Below are 27,843 nucleotides of genomic sequence, written 5' to 3'. Positions count from 1 at the left end.
ACTTCCTGACACATAGAAAAACCAATGCCCAATTTACCTGGCATTGCCCAGATGGTTCTTACAAGTAGATGGGGTCCTGCCTCCCAACGTCACTGAGGCCCATACTTGCCTCTCTTGTCTCACTGGAGAAAACACGGTTGGTGGCCTACCCATAAGCTAGTCTCCTTTTCCTTCTTATCAAGCAGATTTTGATTTTGTTTGGGCTGTCATCCATGTCTATATAATCATTTACTTCACAGGACAGGGTCCTGACCTGTGCAATTTCCCCCAAATGTTTCACTAACTGATTTTGGCTACAGCACATAATACAATTCTGTTAAATGGGAAACATGGGGGGTTTGATGTAGGATTTGAGGGAGAGTGTTCCTGATTTTTTAAAAAATATATTGATTTGTTTTTGTTTATTTATTTATTTGGGCGCACTGGGTCTTGGTCGCGACATGTGGGATCTAGTTCCCTGACCAGGAGTTGAACCTCCAACTCCCTGCAGTCAGAGCTTGGAGACTTAGCCACTGGACCACCAGGGAACTCTGGAGACTTTTCCTAATTTTTAAAGAGAGATCCCTAGGAAGAAAGTCCTTATTTTCCTCTGTGCAGTGTTTCATTCGAATGTGATGACTGGGATTGCTTCAGCAATCTAACCCCAAACCCGAAGATGAAGCCAAACTTACGTAAATGTGGAGCCTAAAGAATTCCACTGGAAAAGAGCTGTAGCACTATCTCATTTTCTTATAGTTGGAAAAAATAAATCTTGTTATTGAAAAAAAAGCCATTCCAGGCTGGATTTTTTGTTACTTGCATCTAAACATCTTTGAATTTTGTCAAACTCTCCCTCCATGTCATAAGGAATACACCCTGTATATGTTTGATCCTCTGTTTCAGCATGCTGAAGGGCCTATTAATAGGAGAGTAAGTGTTCCATAATTATTTCTATGTAAATCTTAAAAGATAATAGTGCTTTACTTCTTCAGTGCACTTTTTACTTTTCCCCTTGTCTTGTTTAGTCCCTCTGGCTTTTATACATAAAATGTTATGAACTGTGTTACTTGTTAGCCAAGAAAGTAAAACAAAAAATGGTCTCATACCCAATATAGTGTACACTCTTGATGACATCACAGCCGGCTGTATACATCAATGCAAGTTATATCTCTGACAAATCAGCACTGAAATAATAAAGTCCTCTATAAGTGTTTAAAGATGGTGTTTGGGGGGGAATGTTTTAGGTACAAGAAATCTCTCTCTCTGCATTGTCAGCTGTCAGCAGAAAAGCATTTTGTGTAAGGAAAGTCAGAAATCTCGCAAATATATTGAACATGTACTGATACCAGGCTGGACACATACGTGCTGGCTCAATAGCAGTAAACGGTAATCGTGGGATCTCACTCTCATGGCGCTAACAGACTACGTGGGCAGCCAGACTAACTAACAAGCAGTCGTGACACAGTCTGATAACTGCTGCTCTATATTGAAATGTGAGCATATGAGGGGTGCTTAACTCAGAGTTAGGAAGAGAGTGGGAATGCACAAGAAAGGATTCCAGAGGAAACAGAAGTAAGTTTGAGTCCTGGAGATTGAATTGAATTCACATGGGCAAAGGAGAAAAGAGTATGTAGAGAGCTGCATGTGTAGGGAGCTAGACAAGGGGAAAGTAGTCAGTAGGCACCTGCTTCAAGAAAGCTGCAAATGACTAAGCTGAGGCAGGGAGGCAACGAGGTAGTGGGTGGGATTGGAGCAGTACAGAGAGACCAGACCATGAGGGACACCTTAAGTTACACTGAAGTGTGTTTGAATGATATTCTGAATACAGCAGGGATTCATGTATATATTTGATGAAAAGTAGTTATGCATGGCTGAGTGATTTGATTAGATTTTAGAGGGACAAAGCAGGAATAGTAGCAGTAGTCGGTATATCTGGACAAAATAGTGTAGAATTGTTGTGAAACAGGCGAAAGGAAGGGGGACTATTGGGAGAATGTTTTATCATTATCTGAATGTGGTGGGGAGGGGAAGAGAGGCATCTTGTTTGATTTCTGGTTGCAGTGGATGGAGGGTTATTCCTGGGGAAGTGCTCCCAAAAGGAGCTGATGTGGGGGAGGATGATGAGTTCACCTGTGAACAAAACTCTTAGTCACCTGAGTGTCATCTCACAGATACTGGATTTGGGTCAGAAGTTGTGTAGACAGGTGTAGGATTTGGACATGGGCTGGAGTCTCTGAGTTCTGGTGTTTGGATTTATTGAGTGATGATATTAACACCTAACTCATAAATGTTGTCATGGGATTTAATGAGAAAATATAAAGCAACTTACACAGCTAAAAGGGAGACAAATATTATTGTTCTCATGTACTGTGTTCTTTATTACTGTTAATGATGCCTTTTTTTTTTTTGTTACTCTCTTTTCCAACCTGTAGCCGGAAATGATTAAAAAGATTATAGCGGCTACTGTCTATCAAATAGACATTAGGCACTCTTCACTTTTAAAGATTGTATCGATATTAAATCATTTAATCCTCAGAAAACCTCTATGTAGCAGTTACTTTTATTATCCTTATTTTTATGGGTATGAAGATAGTCACAAAGAAGTTAAGCGACTTGCCAAGGATCATTTAACTGGGAAGCATTGGAGGATGGATTTGAACAGACAGTCAGACTTCCATTCTTGCACTTTATGTATCAGACTATACTTGTGCTTAACATGCTTTTAACTTTTAATCAGTTTATATTGTTAGTTATATTCCTTTAGAATATGATGGCCATCTTTGTTTTATTCTTTTCAACAGCTCTACTGTTTCTGAAATACTTTGTGTAGAGAACCCACAATTCTCTTTACAGAGTTAATATTAAATCATTTTTCTGCATTGTATTGTAATGTCAAATCGATTGACTTTCATACACATAATATAAATAAAAGTTTTCATTTCTGGTTCACAACTCCAGCCATCTCCATATTCATTGACTTGTAGTTTTGAAAGGAGCTTAAAGTCTTCTTATTCAAACTCATATCAAATGTTTCATTCATCTTGTCAAGTGGTTCTTGTACCACAACTTGCCCGCCTTCAGTCACAGAACCCTCCCTCCACAGGTTGTCTCATTTGCAGTCCTCAGTACACCTTATCTACCACTGCCGCCCCAGCTCCTGGAAGCCTGGCACAGGCAGAGCGTACCTTATATTTTGTGGAATGAACAAAGAAATAAATGATTGATCATCAAAAAAGCACACTGTTCTTTACGTTTTTCTGTAATTCTACAAAGACCAAGCAAAATTTCAATTCAAAATATGACTATATTTGTGCAAGAGGAAGGCTACAATAACTGAGGAAAACATTTGGCTTTTATTGTAGAGAAAAAAGATGACATGCGTAGGATTCTAGAACGCCCAAAAACTGAATGGGTCTGCTGGCAGGCCAAGAAGGCATGAGCTGCCCTGAATATTGAGGCAGGCAAGTTGAAACGCCTTGCCAAGCTTGGATAATTGCCATTTCAGCTTGCTTGAAATGTACATTTGAAGCAATTTATTCTAAATTGAGGAGTGAACCAAGAGCTCAAGTTGATTACCATTGGGCCCAGGACAACTGATCTCACGAACCATTGGATTTTTATGGTCTGCCCGTGAAGAGAAACCTGTAGTTATCTATTGGACCTTTTTTTTTTTTAATTTTATTTTATTTTTAAACTGTGTAGTATTCCTTTGTTCTCTCTTTTGGGTTATTCTAGCAGCACTATCCATAAGCAGAACCCAGTAATAAATAGTTCTACTTTTAATGCTTTTTCATTGGTGTTAGTATTAGTCGCTCTGTCGTGTCCAGCTCTTTGCAACCCCATGAACTGTAGCCCTCCAGGCTTCTCTGTCTATGAGATTTTCCCGGCAAGAATACTGGAATGGATTGCCATTTCCTTCTCCAGAGGATCTTCCCGACCCAGAGATTGGACTCTGGTCTCCCGAATTGCAGGCATTTTCTTCACTGTTTGAGCTACAGGGAAAATACAATTTAAATTTATGTTTCATAATTCCTGTTTTTCCCCAGTTTAGTTGCCCAGTCGTGTCGAACTCTTTGCAACCCCATGGACTGTAGCCTACTGGGATCCTCTGTCCATGGAATTTTCCGGGCAAAGGTACTGGAGTGGGTTGCCATTTCCTTCTCCAATTTAAATGCTAAACAAGTGTGAAAAATAATTCTGAAAACTAAATCTGAAATAACTGATTTAAACCCTGGTCCCTGGGATCTAAATGGAAATGCTTCATATGGCAGGTTCAAAGACAAAATTAGGATTCAGATTGGTCATTCACTTGTAATTTTTCAGTAAAGTTATTCCTAACACTTGATGGTGACGATGTATTTGTGATTGCTGAGTGCTGGGCGTTGCATCTCTGGGAGTCTGATTAAGCAGGGGTTGCCATTTGCTGTGCTGTGAGTTGCCAAGAAAGCTGAATCTGTCACAGGTGCTACAATTTGTATTTCAGAAAATTTTCTTCCCCAACTTTAATTATCCCCAAAGTATTCCACTCTACATAGAGTACTGAAAGGAGTCAGCATTTTTTCTTTTCAGTTTTAGTACTATGATGTAAATTAGAATTTTGCCTACTACCTACGTGTTCTAGAGATCATGAAATTTCAGATGAATGAGGGGATACTGTTTTATAACATAAAACAGTGTTTTATATTGATCTTTCCACTTTGGATTCAGAAAAAAATAATGTCAAGAAGTCATAAATAACATATTCACAGTGACATAAACCATGCTTCTTAGAAAGACATGAAACAGAAGTATATACAGTTAACTACTAGTGATGGAAAATGGAAAATGTGAAGCCCTAAGCTTTAAAATAGTATATAAACTCAGGATTGATTTTTTTTTACTAAATATTAATGTGTTCAAGCTCATGAAAATAAGCATGTATCGTTTTGTACAAGGCAGCCTGTCCTTTGCAGAGAGACTAGGTAACTGGAGAGGTCATGGAGATAGTCATCACCTTTTTTGGCAAAACAATCCCTCTTCGCATTTGTACATATAAGTCAGGTTTTTGGTTTCTTTTTTTCTTTTCCCATAAGACAAAATATGTTTTCAACACTTCAGCATGAAATCCTGATGAGAAAGTTTCCCCTAAATATTTCACTGCATAAGTAGTTTCTTCAAAATTGCCTGAGTTTAACTTGCTAAATTTGAGGAAGATATTTGACCCTGCAAATCCATAAGAAGTGATGACATATATGAAAATAAATTTTAAGAGATTAGTACTGTTTGATGATTTAATTAAAAATATGCTATAGTTCAATCTCTTTGGAATATTTTAAAATGAGATTCTTTTGTTTTTTGGCATGTCTTTATCATTGTTTTAATATAGTTCCAACAATTGGAAATAATTAATTAAACTGAGAAACAAATGTGTTTACTGGAAATTACTTAGCCTTTGAATTTTAATTACTATTTTATATTCTTTGTAGGATTACTTAACTATTCATAAGTATGGCAATGCAGCCAGAAAGGATCTCTGGAATACACTATCAGAGGTAAAGTATAGGAAGCTTGAAAACCAAAACCTCTTCTTGAATATTTGAATTGAGTTTATAAAACATTCATAACTTTTATTGACACTGATGGTTTGTTTTCACTTTTTATGTTTCCCTTTTCTTGATATGCTTTCTTGTTTTGTATTTGATGTATTATAAGGATGATGAGGTTTAAAAATTAATTCAGCTACAAACTGTTAAGATACCTTGCCTAGTTTCAAATATGATAATACTTCTGAAATCTAATTTTAATATGGTGTCAGATATTCATGTTTGAGTGAAATATTGATGATAAAGAATTTTTTCTCTATAAGTGAATAAAAGCATTTAATACTAGACACACTGGATTTGTTAATGATGCTTCAAGTACTTGCTTTAACAATAAAATATGTTTTATCCTCCATTAGGTTAAAAATGTTAATATTGATCAAGCTTTCATTTCTGTTATATACACATGAAGCTTAAGCTAAGGCAAGAAGATTAATTTTGCTAACACATTATATTAGTTTCACTGATTTTAAGTGTTTTCGTCCTGAAATAAGTCATAAAGCTAAATATGAAAATGGTTTAATGTTAATTATGTTTATAATTCATGTTTATAAAATTAATTTATACAATTTTAATTATAAAGGCTTTAAAAAGGAATGGAAAATACGTAAATATACAAGAAGTAATGGATCAGTGGACTCTCCAGATGGGTTATCCCGTTATCACCATCTTGGGAAATACAACAGCTGAAAATAGAATAATAATTACCCAGCAGCATTTTATTTATGATATCAGTGCTAAAACTAAAGCACATGAACCTCAAAATAACAGGTACAATTCTTTTTTTTACATGAATAAAAATCCTTTTTTTTTTGCACTTTAACATTTTAAAAAGAATTGATAACAGAATTATGAAATGTACGTGAAATATAGTTTTCATTTCTTTATTTGCATATGATGTTTTCATTTTGAGCCCTTTTTCACTTCCATTTCCAGATATTTTAACTATCAATGTGACAGCATACCAAAGTTGTTTCATTTAAGAGGACAGGATTTAAATTATTATGGTCATTTAAAAAAATGTTGTTCAGTCAGTAAGTTGTGTCCGACTCCATGAGCCCATGGACTGCAGCATGCCAGGCTTCCCTGTCCTTCATTATCTCCTGGAGTCGACTCAAACTCATGTCCATTGAGTAGGTGATGGTATCTAACCATCTCAGCCTCTGTTACCCCACTTCTCCTTTTGCCTTCATTCTTTCCCAGGATGAGCGAAAAATAAAATAAAATAATGTGTGATTTTTTACTTCTCCCTATAAATGTTTATTTAATTAAATTTAAGAAAGTTAAAATATTTTGAAGTGAATTGAATAGTATTGAGAAAACTGAGATTTATAAAACAGACAATCCTGCTACCTGCTAAGTTGCTTCAGTCGTGTCCGACTCTGTGCGACCCCATAGACGGCAGCCCACCAGGTTCCACCATCCAGGCAAGAACATTGGAGTGGGTTGCCATTTCCTTCTCCAATTCATGAAAGTGAAAAGTGAAAGTGAAGTCGCTCAGTCGTGTCTGACTCTTCGAGACCCCATGGACTGCAGCCTACCAGGCTCCTCCGTCCATGGGATTTTCTAGGCAAGAGTACTGGAGTGGGTTGCCATTGCCTTCTCTGAAAAACAGATAATAGAGACTAACAATCCAGAAAGACCTGTCAAAACCAACAGAAATATAAAACCAAGATAAATAGTGTTTGAACCAAAGGAACTCAAACTAGATCCATTTAGTCTACATATCAAAGTCACATAGTATCAAAATATGTTCCTTTCCTTAACTTTTAGTGTTTAAAAACCACTAAATGCAATATACATAGAATTTGATTTGTTGTTATTTTAACTTTCATTTGAAATTCTTATTTCATTACTGAAAATTCAGCATATAGTGTTTATTTTCTATTTCACGTTTTCCCACTGTTTTGCATTTTATTAAAGCTGAGCCAAGGAAAGATAGTATAACTTAAATCATTGCATTTTCTTTTTTCTAAAGTATCTTGATAAGAAGTCGAGAACTGGGGACAGGGAGAGATGGAGGTTAAATTAATAAGTTAAATGAGGTGTGGACTGTAGACTGGTCATGCTGTCTCCCATTTGGAATATTAAGACTTCTGATTTGCTCATGCACCAGTATCTAGGTTATGCAAAGCATGCATTAACTTTCTTTGTTATATCTAAATGGATTAACTTTCTTTGTTATATCTAAGTGGAACGGACATCATTCTAAGTAGGGTAGCTCCAAGACAGAGTCCACGTAGAAGTGACTGAGAAGTCATGGATGTTTTCTGCTGACTAAATTGGGAAGCCACTTAAGAAAGTATTATAAGTTTCCTGGTCAGTAGATACACTGTCCTTCAATAAACTGCCCTTGCAATTCAACTGTTTGGACCTGTGGAATACAAGGTACTATTCTGCCACATTATCAGGGCCTGATCCTGTCAACACTTCTTTACCCAGGCTGAATCACTCACAGCTGCCAAACAGTGCTTCCAGTCAACCACTGTCTGGCCCCAGGTGAAACCTGCTTAGGCATCACCCTAGGCCTGCCAGGAAGTACCTAAAAAGTACTTGACGGTAGCAAAGTCAGAGATTTAGGCCATGCCTTTGAAAAGGATCAAGCTGACACAAGCGTCACTGATGCAGAAAAACATAAAGGACATGCAAACGATAGAACAAATTTGGAACAAAAATATTCTGTCAACCTATAACATGCTCCAGATGTATCAGCCACGAGTCTGATTCTCTAAAGTAAGACTTTCTCCCAGGATGTATAGGCATATATAGCATCTACAGAGCTTTGCTTTTGCTGAAGTTATAAAATCACATGGATGTTTTGAATGCTGAGAACTTGGCATAGAAAATATTGAGTGAGATAATGCATGGAATCCCATCAGCCTCAACCTTTATTTTTTATCTATTTTGAAATAATAGAGTTTACAGTTGAAATTTTAGTATTCACTTTTATATAACTGATCATTTAATTCACTATAATGTTGTGGTCAATTCTATCTGCTCTTTGTAAACTTCTTAGATCTTCATTATATAATGCAAATAGTGCAGTAAAACATAGAGCTCATTTATGCCAGAAACCCCACTGAGGATATTTTCTAGGACAGCATAATCAATTCTTTGTCTTCGATTTTGTAGAGGACACTAGAATACTATAACATGCCTAGAACATTTTAAATGTACAAAGTCATTAAAAGGCAGAGACATTACTTTGCCAGCAAAGGTCAGTATAGTCAAAGATATGGTTTTCCCAGTAGTGATGTATGGATGTGAGAGCTGGACCATAGAGAAGGCTGAGCGCTGAAAGATTGATGCTTTTGAACTGTAGTGTTGGTTGACTCTTGAGAGTCCCTTGGACTGCAAGGAGATCAAACCAGTTCATCCTAAAGGAAATCAATCCTGAATACTCATTGGAATGTCTGATGCTGAAGCTGAAGCTCCAATACTTTGGCAACTGATGCAAAGAGCTGACTCATTAGAAAAGCCCTGATGTTGGGGAAGACTGAAGGCAAGAGAAGAATGGGACGACAGAGGATGAGATGGTTGGATGGCATCACTAATTCAGTGGATATGAGTTTGAGCAAGCTCCAGGAGATGGTGATGGATAGAGAAGCCTGGTGTGCTGCAGTCCATGGGGCTGCAAAGAGCTGGACACGACTGAGCGACTGAACAACAATAGTCATTTTATTTTTCATATGAGGTAGCTAGCTATGTTACAGCAGAGAAAGGAAAGATTTTTATATAATAATTAAAGTTAGTTGATATATGAAAGTAACATATTTGCTAGTATTTTTATATTTGGAAAGTTGTAACTTTGTGTAGCTTTTTTTAAAATAAAGTTACTATAAAGATTCAGTAATGTCTGTCATATGTATGAAGCTTCTTGGAGTCCTGTGCTATAGAGAATTACATTTATCTCCTTTTGTTTTGGGTCTAATGACAGCAGCCTCTGAACCATTTTTCATGGCATCTGCTTGAATGCTTTACTAATACTGGTACAATTAAAAAGAAAAAAAGATTTTTCACTCAAGCTAAAATAAGCAACTATTCTTTTCTACCTTAACATAATCATTAGAATAAACATTGCTTTATGATAAAAATGTGACCTACATGAAGAGAGGTATTCTCAGGGACTATTAAAGAAAAAAATTATCTGGAGAGTCTGTTGAAATGTATTGTTTTTCTTTTCTTCTTAAAATTATATGACAAAACATTCAAGTTAAATTTAAGGGGCAGGTGTACAAGCTACTTTCACACATTCTTTTTTCTAGTTTCTTTTAAATTATAACTCACTGTGTCTTGGATTTTTTCCTTTTTTTTTCTTTTTGCAGCACACCACACAGAGCTTTTCGCCCACGATATAGAGGGTCCCTAGCCTTTTAAGTTGTAATTACAAAGGAACATAATTGTCATTCTTTGATCTTAAAATGAAATTGGTGGAAAGTTCAAATATATGTTGCTTGGAAAGTTACAAAAAGTAACTTGTAGGGTTCCCATTTCCTTCTCCAGGGGATCTTCCAGACCCAGGTATCTAACTGAGGTCTCCCACCTTGCAGGCAGACTCTTTAACCTCTGAGCCACCAGGGAAGCCCCATAGGATTTACAGTATAGCAAAATGTGCTTAGTGTTTTGTAATTTTTATTTTGTCTTTGTGACAATGTATAGATTTTGTTTTTGTGTCTATCAATACATGTACATACATGCATATATATACATACTCACACACAGACACATAGGCATATAGAATAGAGGCCAAAAATATTCTTAAGAAAAATATAGAGGCTATTTTAAAAGTTTTACAAAAATGCCCTGATGGTTGTGTCCTGATACCTTTTTTTTTTGCATCTGAATATTGCTGTACACTGCAGCGTTGTAATTTAGGAAAGTTTCTTGTGTGTGGAATTGTCTGTAAACAACATGCAGGTATTGATACTAATCTGTTTTTCTGCACTTTTGAGACTTCTGTGAAAACTCAAATATCAAAACCTCAATTTTTATTATTATATATAATTTCATTATTTATAAGAGTGAAGTTTAAATAAGTGTAAAATTAGAAGTATAATTATATTAGGAGCAAATAATTTTCATAAATATTTTATGACCATGCTATAAAAAGATACATTTATCCTTGAAAAGTTTTAAACATCTTTAATATATCTTTTGCCCTTTAACTGATACTTATTTGATGTCAAAATTTAGTTGCCCCAACTCAATACAGAAGACATATACTAAAAAAATCTATTTCATAAAGTTAATCTGTATTATAGGCTGATATAGTTCCTTTTATTTTACTTCAATTCAATTCCATTCAATCCATTTCAACAACAATTTATGGAATACCTTTTGTTCCCAGGCTTTTGAAAGATCTTGGGTACACAAAAGTGAGTTCATAGCTTAATTGAGAATTAGATGCAGAGTTAGGTATTGTTGTCTCTTAATAATTTCAATTAAAATGATTCCATACTTGTAGAGAACAGCTATAATCTAATGATCAACATTATTATTTTTAGAGAACAGCTATATCTGTCTACATCTAAGTTTCTACCTCAGTTCTCTGTATATCTTCCTCACAGTAAATCCATTTAAAAATATTTCTGGCATATTCTTAGTATCATGTTACGAGTTTTAGGATATTTGTTAAAGAGTGTATATGGGTTGTGTTTACCAACGTGTGTTCTAAATGCAATACTATTTTGCTGCTGCTGCTGCTAAGTCACTTCAGTCGTGTCCGACTCTGTGCGACCCCATAGAAGGCAGCCCACCAGGCTCCCCCATCCCTGGGATTCTCCAGGCAAGAACACTGGAGTGGGTTGCCATTTCCTTCTCCAATGCATGAAAGTATAGGTTGTTTATTTCCTGACCTGTCTCGAGTCCACTATAGTATAGCATCATGTCTTCCCTTAGTGGGGACTCAAAAATATTTCTCTGAATAAGTATAGCATATAGTTTTTAAAATTTAGAATCTTAAACATATTAACTTTTGTTGGAGGTAATAGTTGGTATAAAACTAGGAATTTCTCCCAGTCTTCTGTTTGGAGTTTTGTGCTATTAGTATATTCTGTTTATTGTGACTACGAAACATGAAATGATAAACGAATAATCACATTCAGCATGACAGATTTGGAGATGTCCCCCCCTATTAAAAGGCATATTAATTCTATTTTTAGGTGTATAGCTCTGACATGTTCCCTGAAAAATTCTCCATTAGCTCTCACAGGTACTGAGATCATACAGCGTATCTTCTTATAGTTTTCAAGTTAGAAATAATTTTCACATATTGCATATTGTTGTCTGCCCCTCTTGCTAATGATACAGTGATTGATCAACATAATCTGGCTGTATTATAGGGGGGCAAAATGTAGTCCCCGGATTTTGTTATAAGACTATCCAGCTTATCTCTGGCTGCTCATTTGAAGTTAAATTGGTACTATTTCATGTACAAGTTTAGGCCTCAATTTTTGTCCTATCAAAAGTCATAGCCTACAAAATGCTTCTCTTTAATAGCTGAGACTCATGACTGATCCCTGCATGTTGGTGGATGATTTCACATATCAATTTGGAAAATCCACTTAGAAAACAGAGCATTAAGTGTTTCTTACAGTATCCTTTTTATTTATCTGGATTTCAGGGATATCTAATTAATTTTTCTTTTTGTCCTTACTTTGCTGTGTAACTTTAGGTGTGCTATATTAAGTTTTCTTTAAAAAATGACAAGTTTTTTCTAAGAATAGTTAGACAAGTAAATGAGAAGAATGTTGAAATGTAAATGCATAAAACCACTGAAATGTGCAGTAGAATCAAGTAGAAAGAAGTTATTTTCAGACTTTAATCAATATATTATGTGGCTCAGATTTATAGATTTTAGCTACTTTTTATTCCTCATGTAAAATGCAAATTTTTTTTCCCCCAAGATAAATTGTTTTTCTGGTAGTCATCCTTTTGTATTGAAATTAAAACTCTTAGAAGTCAAGTCTGCTTAGTGTGTTGAAAGAGTAAATTCATTTTGACTTACTCCTTACATTTATGACTGGGGAATCTTTTAAATTTTTCTAAAGAGAATAATAAAAAAAAATCACATGGAAGATGTATAGGAAATACTGTTTATTTGTTACAACCATTTTAATTCCTAAAGTTTGTCTTTTATTTTGCAGTTACCTGTGGCAGATTCCATTAACTATTGTGGTAGGAAATAGAAGCCATGTATCTTCAGAAGCAATTATTTGGGTGTCTAACAAATCAGGTAAAACATATATTTTCCTCTGAGGAACTACTTGGTCTCAAATAAATGTTTAGCAACTTAACTTCTGGTATCAGATATTATAAACATGTGAATAAAGACAAATTAGAGAATATAGAAGAATAATCTCTATAAAATTAAGATAGTCTAATTTCAGTCTATTGATATAATTATTATATTTGTGTCTTTGATTGTAAAGAGAAAATTAAAAACAAAATCCTTGTAGTATTAGTTTTAACTGTTTTAAACTGCATTATTTTGTAATACCAAATGTAATTAATTTATAATCATAGTTCCCAATAGAGCAGTATGTCAAGCACTGAAACACTGGCCACATATTTATTTATTTATTTTTTAATTAAAAAATATTTATTATTATTATTATTTTTTTAACTTTACAATATTGTATTGGTTTTGCCATACATCAACATGCGTCCGCCACGGGTGTACACGTGTTCCCCATCCTGAACCCCCCTCCCACCTCCCTCCCCATACCATCCATCTGGGTCATCCCAGTGCACCAGCCCCAAGCATCCTGTATCCTGCATCAAACCTGGACTGGAGATTCGTTTCTTATATGATATTATACATGTTTTAATGCAATTCTCCCAAATCATCCCCCCCCCCCTCCACAGAGTCCAAAAGACTGTTCTATATATCTGTGTCTCTTTTGCTGTCTCATACACAGGGTTATTGTTACCATCTTTCTAAATTCCATATATATGCGTTAGTATACTGTATTGGTGTTTTTCTTTCTGGCTTACTTCACTCTGTATAATAGGCTCCAGTTTCATCCCCCTCATTAGAACTGATTCAAATGTATTCTTTTTAATGGCTGAGTAATACTCCATTGTGTATATGTACCACTGCTTTCTTAGCCATTCATCTGCTGATGGACATCTAGGGTGCTTCCATGTCCTGGCTATTATAAACAGTGCTGCAATGAACATTGGGGTACACATGTCTCTTTCAGTTCTTGTTTCCTCAGTGTGTATGCCCAGCAGTGGGATTGCTGGGTCATATGGCAGTTCTATTTCCAGTTTTTTAAGGAATCTCCACACTGTTCTCCATAGTGGCTGTACTAGTTTGCATTCCCACCAACAGTGTAAGAGGGTTCCCTTTTCTCCACACCCTCTCCAGCATTTATTGCTTGTAGACTTTTGGATCGCAGCCATTCTGACTGGCGTGAAATGGTACCTCATGATCCTCTACATAGAAAATCCTAAAGACTCCACCAGAAAATTACTAGAGCTAATCAATGAATATAGTAAAGTTGCAGGATATAAAATCAACACACAGAAATCCCTTGCATTTCTATACACTAATAATGAGAAAATAGAAAGAGAAATTAAAGAAACAATTCCATTCACCATTTCAACGAAAAGAATAAAATACTTAGGAATATATCTACCTAAAGAAACTAAAGACCTATATATAGAAAACTATAAAACACTGATGAAAGAAATCAAAGAGGACACTAATAGATGGAGAAATATACCATGTTCATGGATCGGAAGAATCAATATAGTGAAAATGAATATAGTACCCAAAGCAATCTATAGATTGAATGCAATCCCTATCAAGCTACCAATGGGATTTTTCACAGAACTAGAACAAATAATTTCACAGTTTGTATGGAAATACAAAAAACCTCGAATAGCCAAAGCAATCTTGAGAAAGAAGAATGGAACTGGAGGGATCAACCTGCCTGACTTCAGGCTCTACTACAAAGCCACAGTCATCAAGACAGTATGGTACTGGCACAAAGACAGAAATATAGATCAATGGAACTAAATAGAAAGCCCAGAGATAAATCCACGCACCTATGGACACCTTATCTTTGACAAAGGAGGCAAGAATATACAATGGAGAAAAGACAATCTCTTTAACAAGTGGTGCTGGGAAAACTGGTCAACCACTTTTATTTTTTATTTTTATTTTTTTATTTTTATTTTATTTTTAAACTTTACATAATTGTATTAGTTTTGCCAAATATCAAAATGAATCCGCCAGAGGTATACATGTGTTCCCCATCCTGAACCCTCCTCCCTCCTCCCTCCCCATACCATCCCTCTGGGTCGTCCCAGTGCACCAGCCCCAAGCATCCAGTATCGTGCATCGAACCTGGACTGGCAACTCGTTTCATACATGATATTTTACATGTTTCAATGCCGTTCTCCCAAATCTTAAAAGAATGACACTAGAACACTTTCTAATACCATACACAAAAATAAACTCAAAATGGATTAAAGATCTAAACATAAGACCAGAAACTATAAAACTCTTACAGGAGAACATAGGCAAAACACTCTCCGACATACATCACAGCGGGATTCTCTATGATCCATCTCCCAGAATATTGGAAATAAAAGCAAAAATAAACAAATGGGATCTAATTAAAATTAAAAGCTTCTGCACAACAAAAGAAACTATAAGCAAGGTGAAAAGACAGCCTTCAGAATGGGAGAAAATAATAGCAATAAAGCAACTGACAACTAATCTCAAAAATATACAAGCAACTCCTGCAGCTCAATTCCAGAAAAATAAATGACCCAATCAAAAAATGGGCCAAAGAACTAAATAGACATTTCTCCAAAGAAGACATACAGATGGCTAACAAACACATGAAAAGATGCTCCACATCACTCATTATCAGAGAAATGCAAATCAAAACCACAATGTGGCCACATATTTAATTCCACTTTCCAGCTATCTTCTCTTTATTAGACTGGCCCTTTATATAGAATGGGTCTGGCAGTAGTTTCCATAAAATTAGATAATTATAGAGCCGGATATGAGAGGCCCTGATGGCTCATCAAACCATCCTTTAGGTAGGGTTAATGCCCAAGGAGCAGAGAAAGATGAGATTCTATTCTGTTTCTAAATATCTTCAAGTAAGATAGTGACTTATTTCAATTCACTATCAGAAAGCTATTTCTTGAAACCAATCCAAATCCTTCATGCTAGAGTGTGAACCAGGTCTCTTTTATTTCTGTTTTCCACTGAATTGAAAAAAGCAATGATCATTTTTATGTAACAGCTCATTTAGATTTAAATGGTCAAGTATTCCACATTTTGTTTTTCTTACTGTTTTCTCATATTCTGCTAATAGATCTTTTCTTACTATTTTATAAGCATCATTTTAAACAAATCTTTTCTTGAAATAAGGTGAAGTATAAATAAATAACAAAATACTGTTTCTTCCCCTCAGTCTAGTTATTATTCAGTTTAGTTCAGTTCAGTCACTCAGTCGTGTCCAACTCTTTGCAACCCCATGAATTGCAGCATGCCAGCCCTCCCTGTCCATCACCAGCTCCCAGAGTTCACTCAAACTCACGTCCATCGAGTCAGTGATGCCATCCAGCTATCTCATCCTCTGCCGTCCCCTTCTCCTCCTTCCCCCAATCCCTCCCAGCATCAGAGTCTTTTCCAATGAGCCAACTTTTCACATGAGGTGGCCAAAGTATTGGAGTTTCAGCTTTAGCATCAGTCCTTCCAAAGAACACCCAGGACTGATCTCCTTTAGAATGGATTGGCTATTATTAGGGAGATGTAAATGGTCAAAAAACATACACACATAAATACAAGAAAAAGGTTTTACAGCAGAATCTAATTTGCTTACCAGAAACATAAACTCTTGTTTTTCCAGTTGAATTTTTATTCAAATGTTCATGTTATTGTATTTTTAACACATATTATGAAAATATGTGCTTTCATTTATATACACTGTGTGTAAAACATTCATATATAATGCAATGATGCACTGAAAGGCTTACTTTAAAACGTATTGGTGTATCTCCTTTTAAATTGCTTACTATAATCTATTCTTTTCATTTCTTTGAATTAGTTTTTATACCATGCTCTGAGCTCACACTTACTGTATTTTCTTTATACTTCTCTTTTACCTTCATGTAGTTGTTTTATTTATCTACATAGTTTATTATGAAATGATGAGTGAAAGCAGTGAGCTCCTATTGTAATAATTCAGCTATTAGAATGAAGTCTTCGCTCCATAGGATTGCTAGGGACACAAAATAGAAGAGTTTTCAGAAATAAGTAAAAAGGTAGAAGGTAGAATATAAATGGGAAATTAGATACTGATCCAGTGTCAGGATCAGCTCCAGTTTTCACATTTAGACAGTGCAGGGATTCAGGGTAAGTCTGATTCTTCTTCAACTCTTTTCTCAGGGTCCATTTCCGCTAACTCCCTAGTTATTTCTATGGTGTTATCCATGATGTCCACATATTATCTACAATAGTATCATGACCTTTATTTTTATTGAAGTTTGGTTGATTTACAATACGATGTCAGTTTCAGGTGTACAGAATAGTGATTCAATATTTTTGCAGATTATACTCCATTTTGGGCTTCCTTGGTGGCTCAGTGGTAAGGAATCCACCTGTAATGCAGGAAAATCCTGGGTTGGGAAGATTCCCTGGAGGAGGGCATGGCAACCCACTCCAGTGCTCTTGCCTGGAGAATCCCATGGACTGAGGAGCCTGGAGGGGCTATGGTCCATAAGATCACAAAGAATTGGACATGACTGAAGTGACTGAGCACACATGCCCACATACTCCATTTTAAATTATTACTATCATGGCTTTTCTTGACCAATGACCACAGGTTGTTGTACTGATATTTGAGAGATTTTTTTAATTTATAATCTTTTATTGTTAATCAGAAATAATAACAACATGGTATTTCAAGCCGTAGCTTGCCTAAAAAGTCCTCTGTGGTCACACATTTGATTGTTATACACAGCTGCATAGTTTTGTGCGATGTGTAACTCTAGGAGATGATATTTACATGGACTGTGATATTACTTTGGCTTCCCTAGTGGCTCAGACCCCTGCAATGCAGGAGATCCTGGTTCAATCCCTGGGTGGGGAAGATCCCCTGGAGAAGGAAATGGCTACCCACTCCATTATTCTTGCCTGTAGAATTGCACAGACAAAGGAGCCTGGCAGGCTGCAGTCCACTGGGTTGCAAAGAGTTTGGACATGACTGAATGATGTTATTACTTGCACACCCCCTCACTCCATAATCATGTAGTGTGCAACCTATGGAGTGCAATGTGTCATATTCCATTAAATCATAGCAGTCTTCTGATTGATAAAATGTAGTCTCAGTTGAATATTGAGGCTTTTGTTTGGAATTTCTATACCAAGTAAATGTTTCTTGAAAACTTTATGAATACATACATCTGGAAGAATTTTACAAGTGGGACATAAAACAAAGGCAACCTTTCTAGTTTCCCTGTTTATTCTCGTTCTCAGTGAATTTAGTTCTGTCTTGAACTCCTTCATTCTGATGACAAATAAAAAACAGAAACCAGTCAAGCATTAGGGAAAAAAGGTTAAATTTGTATCCTTTTAGATCACCTTTTATCCTCAAAATATAGTCAACCAATATTAATGAAAAATGTTTCTTCATAGATACGGTTAAGAACATATTCTGATCAATTCTTACCAACGTATGTTAAATATTCCACTTTTTAATTATAACAGATCGATGCTTTTAAAATTTTTCATCATCAATAATATCAATTTGATGTCACATGATACTAAGGTCAAGTCATTAGTAAACAATGTAAACAATATAAAATATGAATTTTATTTGTATCATTATATGTTCTTGACACTTCAACTTTTTGTTGTGTTGGGTGGCTATCTAACTAATTCCAAGCTAAGGCACATATCATTTTAGGTTAAACACAGTTTTAAAACAAATTTTTGAATTATTGAAAGTAGGTAAAAAGATTTTTCTCTTTTTTTTTTACTATGAAAATGCTAAGGCAAACATTTATACATAGTAGCCCTCATATTGACTGACTATTAACTAATGTATAGTGGAAGGAAATACACTTAATGACAAATGTTAGGAAAGAAAAATTTAAAAGGGAAATTGATCCTGAAAATCAGAAGTAAATATTAAAAATAGCATAATGCTTCCCTTAAATATTGGCTCATAGGATTCTCATAGCCTTTAAGGTATTTATTTTTTTTTTAATCTCTACTTTCCAAATGAGAAAATTAAGGCTTGAGAAATAACGTGCCAAAAATGTCTTAGGAACTTGATTTTCTTTTCTAAGTTTGTTTATGACACACATGCACACACAAGATTTTTAATACTTTGGTAGGTTACTTTGCAGATCTGTCAGTTTCAACACCTGGCCGTAGAACACACATGCATGGTTCTCTATAATCTCTACAGAGCATGATCTAATTTGATTCTCACAAGAGGCCAACGAGAAAACCAGGGTGTGTTATTATACGTTAATTTGTTTCACATGGTTCCCCTTGGCATCCTGGTTCACGTTTTTGTTTTAAATTCTCATTGTTCTGCAACCAGCCAGTATTGAGTGGAAAGATCTGATCTGCTTTCTTTTTCATTCCAAAAGGGAGAATAAAATATAAAAATATAAAACATTATAAAATGCCAACTACTCTGTGCCTTGATGTAGTTTAAATCTCATGCCATTTTGGATATATTCTAAATATAAATTTTAATTATTACCACTAACACTTGAAATATAGCATCCATACTTTTTACTCTAGTACTCATCACACACTGTACCTCATTAGACCGTTGGAAAAGATCTCTTTAAAATTCATTGCTTGCCGTTAGTTAATCTGGAGAACATTTTAGAGCTATAATTAAGTAAAATGAAAAAGATATTTAAAAATCTATTACAAAATCTTTTGGGGAATCATTTCTCCAAGGATTTCATTTATAGCAAAGGTGTAAAAATATCCATGAACAGCAATAACCTTCAAGTTTAGTTATTAATTTAATAATAGAATATTTAAAAATAATAGATTCTTGCCTTTCTTTTTCTCCTCAGATAACATAGAAGGTGTAGGGATTGTTTTCCTGTTTTAATTGGTCTCTATTCTACCTATAAGTTGTTGAATTCAAAAGCTCAAAAAACTAGAAATAAGTGCATTATATGAAGGTAAGTTATAACATCTATATAAAATGTCAGGAGGAAGTAGCTTTAAAAAACAGATTTAATATAGAAATCCATGACCATTTCAAAACTGTAAAAAGTTTTATCATGTATTTATTAAGCCCAATGCTTTAATATTGTAATTTCTTCAAAGAATAATCACTTGCTAGATGAAAATGGTTAAACTTGTTCTTAACCCATATGAATTCAATAACAATTTTTAAATGTTTTGTTATCAATGTTTAAATGTTTTGTTATAAAAAAATCTTATCATTCCTAAAGAGTTAGGGTTACTCTAGAGAAACAATGTTATCAATATTTCAATCAGTTTTTCTTCAGTGAATTCAGACATGATTAACTAAAATCTCTATGAGAACTAATTTTATATGCTGTTTTTTAGATTATTTGTTTTTACTTTTACATTTGTAAAATTGGGTGACATTCTAAAGCTTCACAGAAATTGTGTGGGTAAATATTACATTTTTGAAAAATATGCAGATACAAAGTATTAGAAACTTGGAAAGTTATAAATATTTTAGAGTAATATCTGACAGATTTATTTTTCTAAGTACCACAGATTAAGCTGTGTAAAATCTCAAACTAATAAATTATCCCCTTTTGCCATTGAATCATACAATTGGAAGGGTCCTTAAATGGCATTACTTGGCCTTTAGGTTATAGGTAAGGAAATGGAGAGCCAAAAGCAATCAATGGCCTAAGTTCAAACATTTTTATATAGGAGAATAGTTACAACAATACAGGTTTTGTACTCTTTTTTTAAATTATATATATATATATAGAGAGAGAGAGAGAGAGAGAGAGTTCAGTTCAGTTCAGTTGAGTTCAGTTGCTCAGTCATGTTCGACTCTGCGACCCCACGAACTGCAGCACACCAGGCCTCCCTGTCCATCACCAACTCCCGGAGTTTACCCAAACCCATGTCCATTGAGTCGGTGATGCCATCCAACCATCTCATCCTCTGTCGTCCCCTTCTCCTTCTGCCCTCAATCTTTCCCAGCATCAGGGTCTTTTCAAACGAGTAAGCTCTTTGCATCAGGTGGCCAAAATATTGGAGTTTCAGCTTCAACATCAGTCCTTCCAATATATATAGTAGAGTTTTAAATAACTTCATACATTATGCTACTTCTATGAAGCATGAGTCCTGACGGCATCAGCAACAAAGTGATTAGAATTGTAAACTACGGTCTTAGGAATTCAAAAAAAAGCTGCCATTAAAAGTGAATGAGTTCTCTGTATCATATTTGAAGGGGTTAAATATGTTAAGTTATAAGATTGCTTTTACTGGCTTCCTTTAATTGAATTAACCAGTGAATGCAATCAAGTTACCATTTTCCAAAGTGATTCTAATAAGCAAAATTTATTATCTTTGTTCTAATTATATGTAGAAATATTAGAGCTTTAAATGAGGTTCTTTTTCCCAACATGATTGATGATGCTGGAAAATCTGTTATTTATTAGCACATTCAAAAAGCACAAGGAAAAGGGTAAGAAATAACAGTGACTTTCAAATAAATGAGCCCTATTGTTTTAATCACTTTCTTCCTGAATAAAATAAGTAGATTATGCACCTGAAGCCTTTTTTTTATTCCAACCACAGATACATAGACAATCTAACTGAAAGCCACATGAATGCAGTAGTAGATTTCTTGGTTATTTTTATCTTGAGAAAGATAATTATATATACATAATAGGGCTTTATCAAGAATAAAAATGTTAATTATAAGAAAACAGTTAATTGAGTAATAGTGAATAAGAAACTAAAGGTTTTCTAGCAAATTCTAACCATAGTAATTAATTGAGTAATGAGTAAAGAGTAGATTTCAATTAGGTATTTAGAATGGTGTCCTCTTTTAATTATTGGTACTGTGACATTTGATATTAAGAAAGCATACTTCCTTCTATTTTAACTCATAAAATTGAAAATCTCTCTTACCTCTAAAATGCTGTTTTCAGAACACCATAGGATAACTTTGGACAAAGGAAGCTGGTTGCTGGGGAACATCAATCAAACTGGCTATTTTAGAGTCAACTATGATTTAAGGAACTGGAGATTATTAATTGATCAATTAATCAGGAACCATGAGGTAAACTGGACTTACTCATCAAAGATCTGTTTAGACATATGAACATTTGCCATTTTAATCCTAAATAACTCCATTTTTGTGTTTTTGGTTTTTTTTGGTTGACCTCATAGGTTCTTTCTGTCAGCAACCGAGCAGGTTTGATCGACGATGCCTTCAGCCTAGCCAGGTATGTTTTTCTGTGGATCTCCACAATAAAACTAGCACTCTTAAGACTGTCTCTGTTACACTAAATAGTATATATGTTTTGAATCAGAAATCTTTTAAAAATAATTTCTATGTCACATCCTTTGTGTTTAGATATAATCAGTGGCCCAAACTCTTGATCAATAGTAGCTGTAGGGTATTTCTGAGCCAGGAGAAGCTTGATCAATTTTCGCCACAGGTTCAATTTAACACTCAAGATTAATCATCTCTTTCCAATTTCATTAATGAAGTCTACAAAATGACCATTGTGCCATATTTAATTTTTCATGGAAAGTACCTTCAAGCATCATCAATTTTTTTTCCTGACATATACTAGTATATCTTTTTTTAATGTATTTTTGAATGTGATTCATTATGAAAAGCTTGTGCTGCAAGACAGAAATAAATATTCTGGGTAAAGCTGTTCTGAACAAAATATATATCAATCTTGTAGCAGAAGTTTTAGTACTAGTTACAGTAATATTTGTTTCTAATAATCTATTTTCATAGTTATATTTATAATATTAAAAAATCAGATATTCTTTTGAATAGTCATTAGCTATTCCTTTAAAATAAGGTTGATCATAAACCCAAGCTATTTTACTCAATTTTTAGGCTAAATAGTAAAATAAACTCAGTTCTTTTAATATTTTGTGTTGCTTCATGTCCAAATATAGTTTTATTTTAATAATATGATAAGACTGGACAAAAATTTAGAAATGATAGAGGTGGAGGAAAGTCATATATGGGGATAAAGATTCAGTAAGATATGAAGACTTTCAAGAAAGTATTAGATATGACATGAAGATTACTTTGACAGAGGAGTTTGGAGAGTACAGAAAGCCAGTAGGAGAGTATACATTACCCTGAAAGAGAAGCAGGCAAAAGAGAGACATGTTAAGGGATCCACAGGAAAAATTAAGGTACTGGAAGGTAACTAATATTACCAATTAATTAAACATTTAAAAGATTCCAGACACTGTTTTGTTTTACATATAATAATTTGTATAATTCTTACAACCTTATAAGTAGACCTACATTATTATTATTATTCCCATTTTATAAGTGAGGAAACTGAGTCTCAGAGAGGTCAAGTAAGTTATCTAAAGTCACATAGCTAGTAACTGACAGGGCCAGGGCTTTGCATATATATATGCAGTAATATAAGAGCCAGGCAATATAGGAAGATTGAGAGGGGGATTTGAAACAATAGTTCATGTGAATCTTTATGGGTTTGAAATGATGGTGAGAAAGCAAATATATAGTGACATCCTAAAGAGAGAGGCAGATGGAAACTGAAAGGAAAGGAAATTTGTGTTACATAATAGAAGCTATTTTTAAATGAAATATTTTAATTTTAGTAGATTAATTTTTTTCAAAAATTAAATTCCTTGTTGAACATTGCTTTAAATAACAATTTTGGAAGCCTTAAATGTTTGCAAGTAAACAATTTCATTATAATTTATACATATTTACTGGGGAAATATGTAAATCTCATTGAATATATATTAAAATTTGTTCTATTGGTCATGAAATAGGTCTCCCATTAGCATGGAAGTAAATAAACCCCAAGGTAGATTTATTCTGCGTTTACATGAAATCCTCTGAAGTTACTTGGAGTTCTTCATGTTTTAGTGTAAGCTAGTAAATGTTTCGAAGTTTTGCTACCAGCCTATTTCAGCCTTCTTTCAGTTTCCTGAACATATTGCAATCCTTTTGGCTTCTTTATAGGTAACACACAGAAGAGTAGCAAATATTTATCAATATACATGTTCCAGATACTGTACTGAGGCTTTTATGACTGATTTTGTCCAGTCTTCTTAGTGAACCCATGGCGTGGGTGTAATTACTCCAGCCGTGTTATAGCATGTTATAGACATGGAGACTGAGAGGGGTTAGTCTCTTAGCTAAGGGTGCACAGGTTTCACGTACGGGATGGGAGATAACATTCACCTCAAGACGTAGCACAGCAGAGCCTGTGACCTTTGGTCAGGATGACTTTGCCCATTACATGAAATTCTTCTCTTCTCCCCTTGTCTGTTGGGAACACTACTATTCACTTAAAACTTTTTTTTTTTTTCACTTGCACCACCTTACCTGGAACCTGCCTGTCCTCCCAGCAAGACCAAGGTGACATCTGTGCATCTGTGCATTGGCAGTTGTCACTTACAGTTCCACTACTTTTCTGGGTCCCTATGATTTTTGAGTGATCGTGAGGGTAGGGCTTGTCTCATCTTTGTGTGACCACTGCCTGACTTAATCTTTGGTACTGGATTATACCATATATATTTGTTGAATGAATTGCTGATTAATTATTGATTACTCAGACCATAAATTTCAGGCCCAGTATTTTTTGTACAATTAAGTACACATATTCTAGGTAATTTTTATGGTTGTTTTTTAAAATATATAAAAACTGCAAGAATGCATTCTGGTTGTGCTGATTCAAACAAGAGAGATAACAATGTGAAACTTTTGTTTTTCTCCTTCTGTGACCTCCCATAGCTTTTATCCCCAGATAAAATTATTAATATTTGATGTATATAAATCTGGCCCTTTTCTAACAATTTCTATACAGTTTAATTTTTTACATGAATAGAACTGTTCTCTGACTTGTTTATAAAAATAAGTCTGAGGAGCTTTATTCCACTTTTTCTAAATTTTCATTATTATAATCAAGACTGTGCTGAATGTCCTTGAACAGTCTTTTGTTGTACATGTATGTATTTTGGTAAGATTGATTCTTGAAAGTGGAATTTTTGGTTTAAAGAGTGTAACCTTTTTGATAAACATTGCAAGTTGTATTCCAAAGGGATTCCCAGTAGAACCCTCCATCAACCATGTAGGAGGGGACCCAATGCCCTCATTGCCTACAGGATAGTAAACAATATATATCTTTTACATCTTTGACAGTATGGAAACAAAAATAAGGTTTTTTGAAGTTGTTACAGAACTAGTTAAAATAACTTGTGCATCTTTTCCTATACATCTTCCATGTGTATTTAGTTTTCTTTTATGAATTGTTACTCAGTTAGAAGAAAAAGAAAAGTCTAATAGAAGATGGGTGAGGTGTTTTTCCTACTCTTTTCCTATATATTTTGGATGTTTTGAGGTTTTAAGCCTTTTTGTAGAAGATGATTTTACAGGATTTTCTCTCAATATCATGTCTTTTTTTTTTTTTTTAACTTTGTGATGTATTTCATCATCTCAATGGCTTTTAATTTACATGATATTCCATTTGTACCTTTCTGTTTCTCTGGTTCTGCTTTCCATAGGAGACCCTTGCTATACGAACATTTTGAAAATATTTCGTTTTTTTATTTGTAAGCTATTTTACTTTTACATCTATTTGCTCAACCCCTTCTTCTCTAATGAGTTTTTATGTATAGCACAGCTTTCTTTAACATTATACGTTTATAACCAATTATTTAATCCTGTTTGTTTACAAGACCTTTCTTATTCATAGATTTGAAATGATGTCTTTATCTTAATGCTAATATTTTTATTTTAGGGAATTGATTCAGTTCTGTTCACTGGTCTCTGTTTTTTTGGCACTGGTACCACATTGTTCTGATTAGCTTGGCTTTATAGTGTGTTGTGGTTGGCGACATTTCCTCTTGTTCAAATCTTAGATATTTTTTCTCTTAAGCATAGATCTCAAAATCAATTTGACAAAGCCATTAAAAATCCTGCTGTAGTTATGACTGAATGTGCATTGGATTTATAAGTTAATTTTTAAAGAATTAGCATCTTTTCAAATGTGAGTTTTGCAATACCAAAACAGTTATCCCCACTTATTTAGGTCCTTAGTGAAGTTCTGTAGCTTTATTTACATGTGTTCTGGTAATGTTGTATTATTCCCTCTTTTTTTTTTTTTAATGATATATGCTTATATAGGAAATGGCACTGCTTTTGCACTTACATGTTCTAATTTTCATTCCTTGTGTGTAAGGAACTAATCAGTTGCCTTGCAAATGTCATTGTATTTATGACCTGAACTTTGAAATTAGTGACTAAATGCCTAGATTTTTTTTTTGTAACTGGTCCTTCACGTTTGTTGTTGGGCTTTGTTGTGATGAAGCATTGCTAGATCGGCAGATATAAAAATGAACAAGATGCAGTTCTTGTTTTCAATGAGTTCCTGGTCTAGCAGGGACAATACACTGTAGACAGTAAACTATATTCAGTGTGTCAATATGATGAATAAAATATTGTGAAAGTGTTGGAAAGTAAAGAATTAATGTGGTCTAGAAAGATTGTTGTTGTTCAGTTGCTAAGTCATGTCTGACTCTGTGATCCCCAGAACTGCAACACGCCAGATTTCCCTGTCCACTATCTTCCTGAGTTTACTGAAACTCATGTCCATTGAGTCACTGGTGCCATCCAACTATTTCATCCTCTGTCACCCCCTTCTCTTGCCCTCAGTCTTTCCCAGCATCAGGGTATTTTCCAATGAGTCAGCTCTTCACATCAGGTGGCCAAAGTGTTGGCGCTTCAGCTTCAGCAACAGTCTTTTCAATGAATATTCAGGATTGACTTCCTTTATGATTGACTGGCTTGATCTTTCTGTCCAAGGGTGATGGACATCATATAGGAAATAACATCAAGAGAATGAAAGTTTGCTGTGAAAATACATTAAAGTTTTAAAAGTAGCAAAATGAGAGCAGGGAAAAATGTAAACTAGAGGATGGATTTAAGGCAAGGGAACTGTGTGTTCCAGTGATACTCATGGAACAAATTGATTAAAACATAGATTTGGGAAGGAGTGGAATTGACAGTTAGATTATATAAAAACTCATATTGAAGTTATTTATTCACTTACTTTAGTAGAAACTGGAAATTTGGAATATTTGCCATAGAAAATATAATAACCACTGGATATTAAAAGCCATTAACATGCTCTGATATTATTTTAAAAAGCTGTGCAAGTGTGTATCATTGGATTGTGGACCTATGTGATATTTAGTTTGAAAATATTCAAAATACATGAAAATTTTTTGGAACATTTGTTCGTATTCAAAAGAATTCCAGAGATAAATCATCATTACCACCCTTGCCCTGGGCAGTTACTGCACTGATTTATTTATTTAATCACCAGTTTCCTGGAAAACTTAATTATGTATAACACATGCCAGATTACTACATTATTAATGTCATAACATATACTTTAGCCTGAATAGCATATTTTTAAAAATTCTTTTATAGACTATTCCATTAAGGATCCAATCACCTAAAAAAGCCTCAGCTAGGGCAGAATCTTACAGCTTAGTTTGCAAGTTGTGTTGGGAAAGAAGATACCAGTTATCTCTTTTAAAATACTAGTGATATATTTGCAATAAGCACAAAGACCTGGGCCTGGAGATCATGAATGTCACACCTAGTAGTGCTTGAAGTCCTGGCGAGCTGCCGTCAGTAGTACTCAATACATTTCTGAAGACTCTGTGAGTTAAAAAATTAATACATACATTTTTATCAACTTGTTTCTGAGTTTAAAAACCTGAGAGAACTCTCAGGAGTGCTGTTAGAAGGACTGCAAATTCAGTAGGTGAGTCAGTGAAAATCTAATGGCTCATGAAGAAGCAGATGATGAGACTACTCCAGACCTACCCTCCTGTGTTGTTGCTGTTTCTGGGCTGTAGTTTCAGGAGCTAGCAGCATTGTTAAAGCTGACTTAACGTTTGCAAACTAAGTGGTAGTCATCTGCTGCCTGTGAGACTTCGTGTTTCATAGTTTTTATTAGAAGTTCTGTGTCTTCTGGATGGTCCTCCTGCACTTTGTTTAAAGTTTCTCCTGCAACACATGTGTTCATTATTTCT

The 27,843-nt window shown here is 34.6% G+C and overlaps 1 protein-coding gene across 1 annotated transcript in view; it reads left to right on the top strand.

Annotated features, from left to right (window-relative positions):
• TRHDE (thyrotropin releasing hormone degrading enzyme) overlaps positions 1-27,843 on the top strand; it is a 456,427-nt gene that overhangs the window by 350,199 nt on the left and 78,385 nt on the right. The window contains exons 8-12 of the mRNA XM_055587431.1: positions 5,445-5,510; positions 6,142-6,329; positions 12,704-12,792; positions 21,714-21,844; positions 21,955-22,010. Of these exons, the coding sequence (XP_055443406.1) occupies positions 5,445-5,510; positions 6,142-6,329; positions 12,704-12,792; positions 21,714-21,844; positions 21,955-22,010 (530 nt within the window). The remainder of the gene's footprint in view (positions 1-5,444; positions 5,511-6,141; positions 6,330-12,703; positions 12,793-21,713; positions 21,845-21,954; positions 22,011-27,843) is intronic.

This window comes from Bubalus kerabau, chromosome 1, assembly GCF_029407905.1.
Source record: "Bubalus kerabau isolate K-KA32 ecotype Philippines breed swamp buffalo chromosome 1, PCC_UOA_SB_1v2, whole genome shotgun sequence".
NCBI lineage: Eukaryota > Metazoa > Chordata > Mammalia > Artiodactyla > Bovidae > Bubalus > Bubalus kerabau.
Note: the sequence above shows the minus strand (reverse complement) of the source record. Positions and strands in the feature narration are given on the sequence as shown.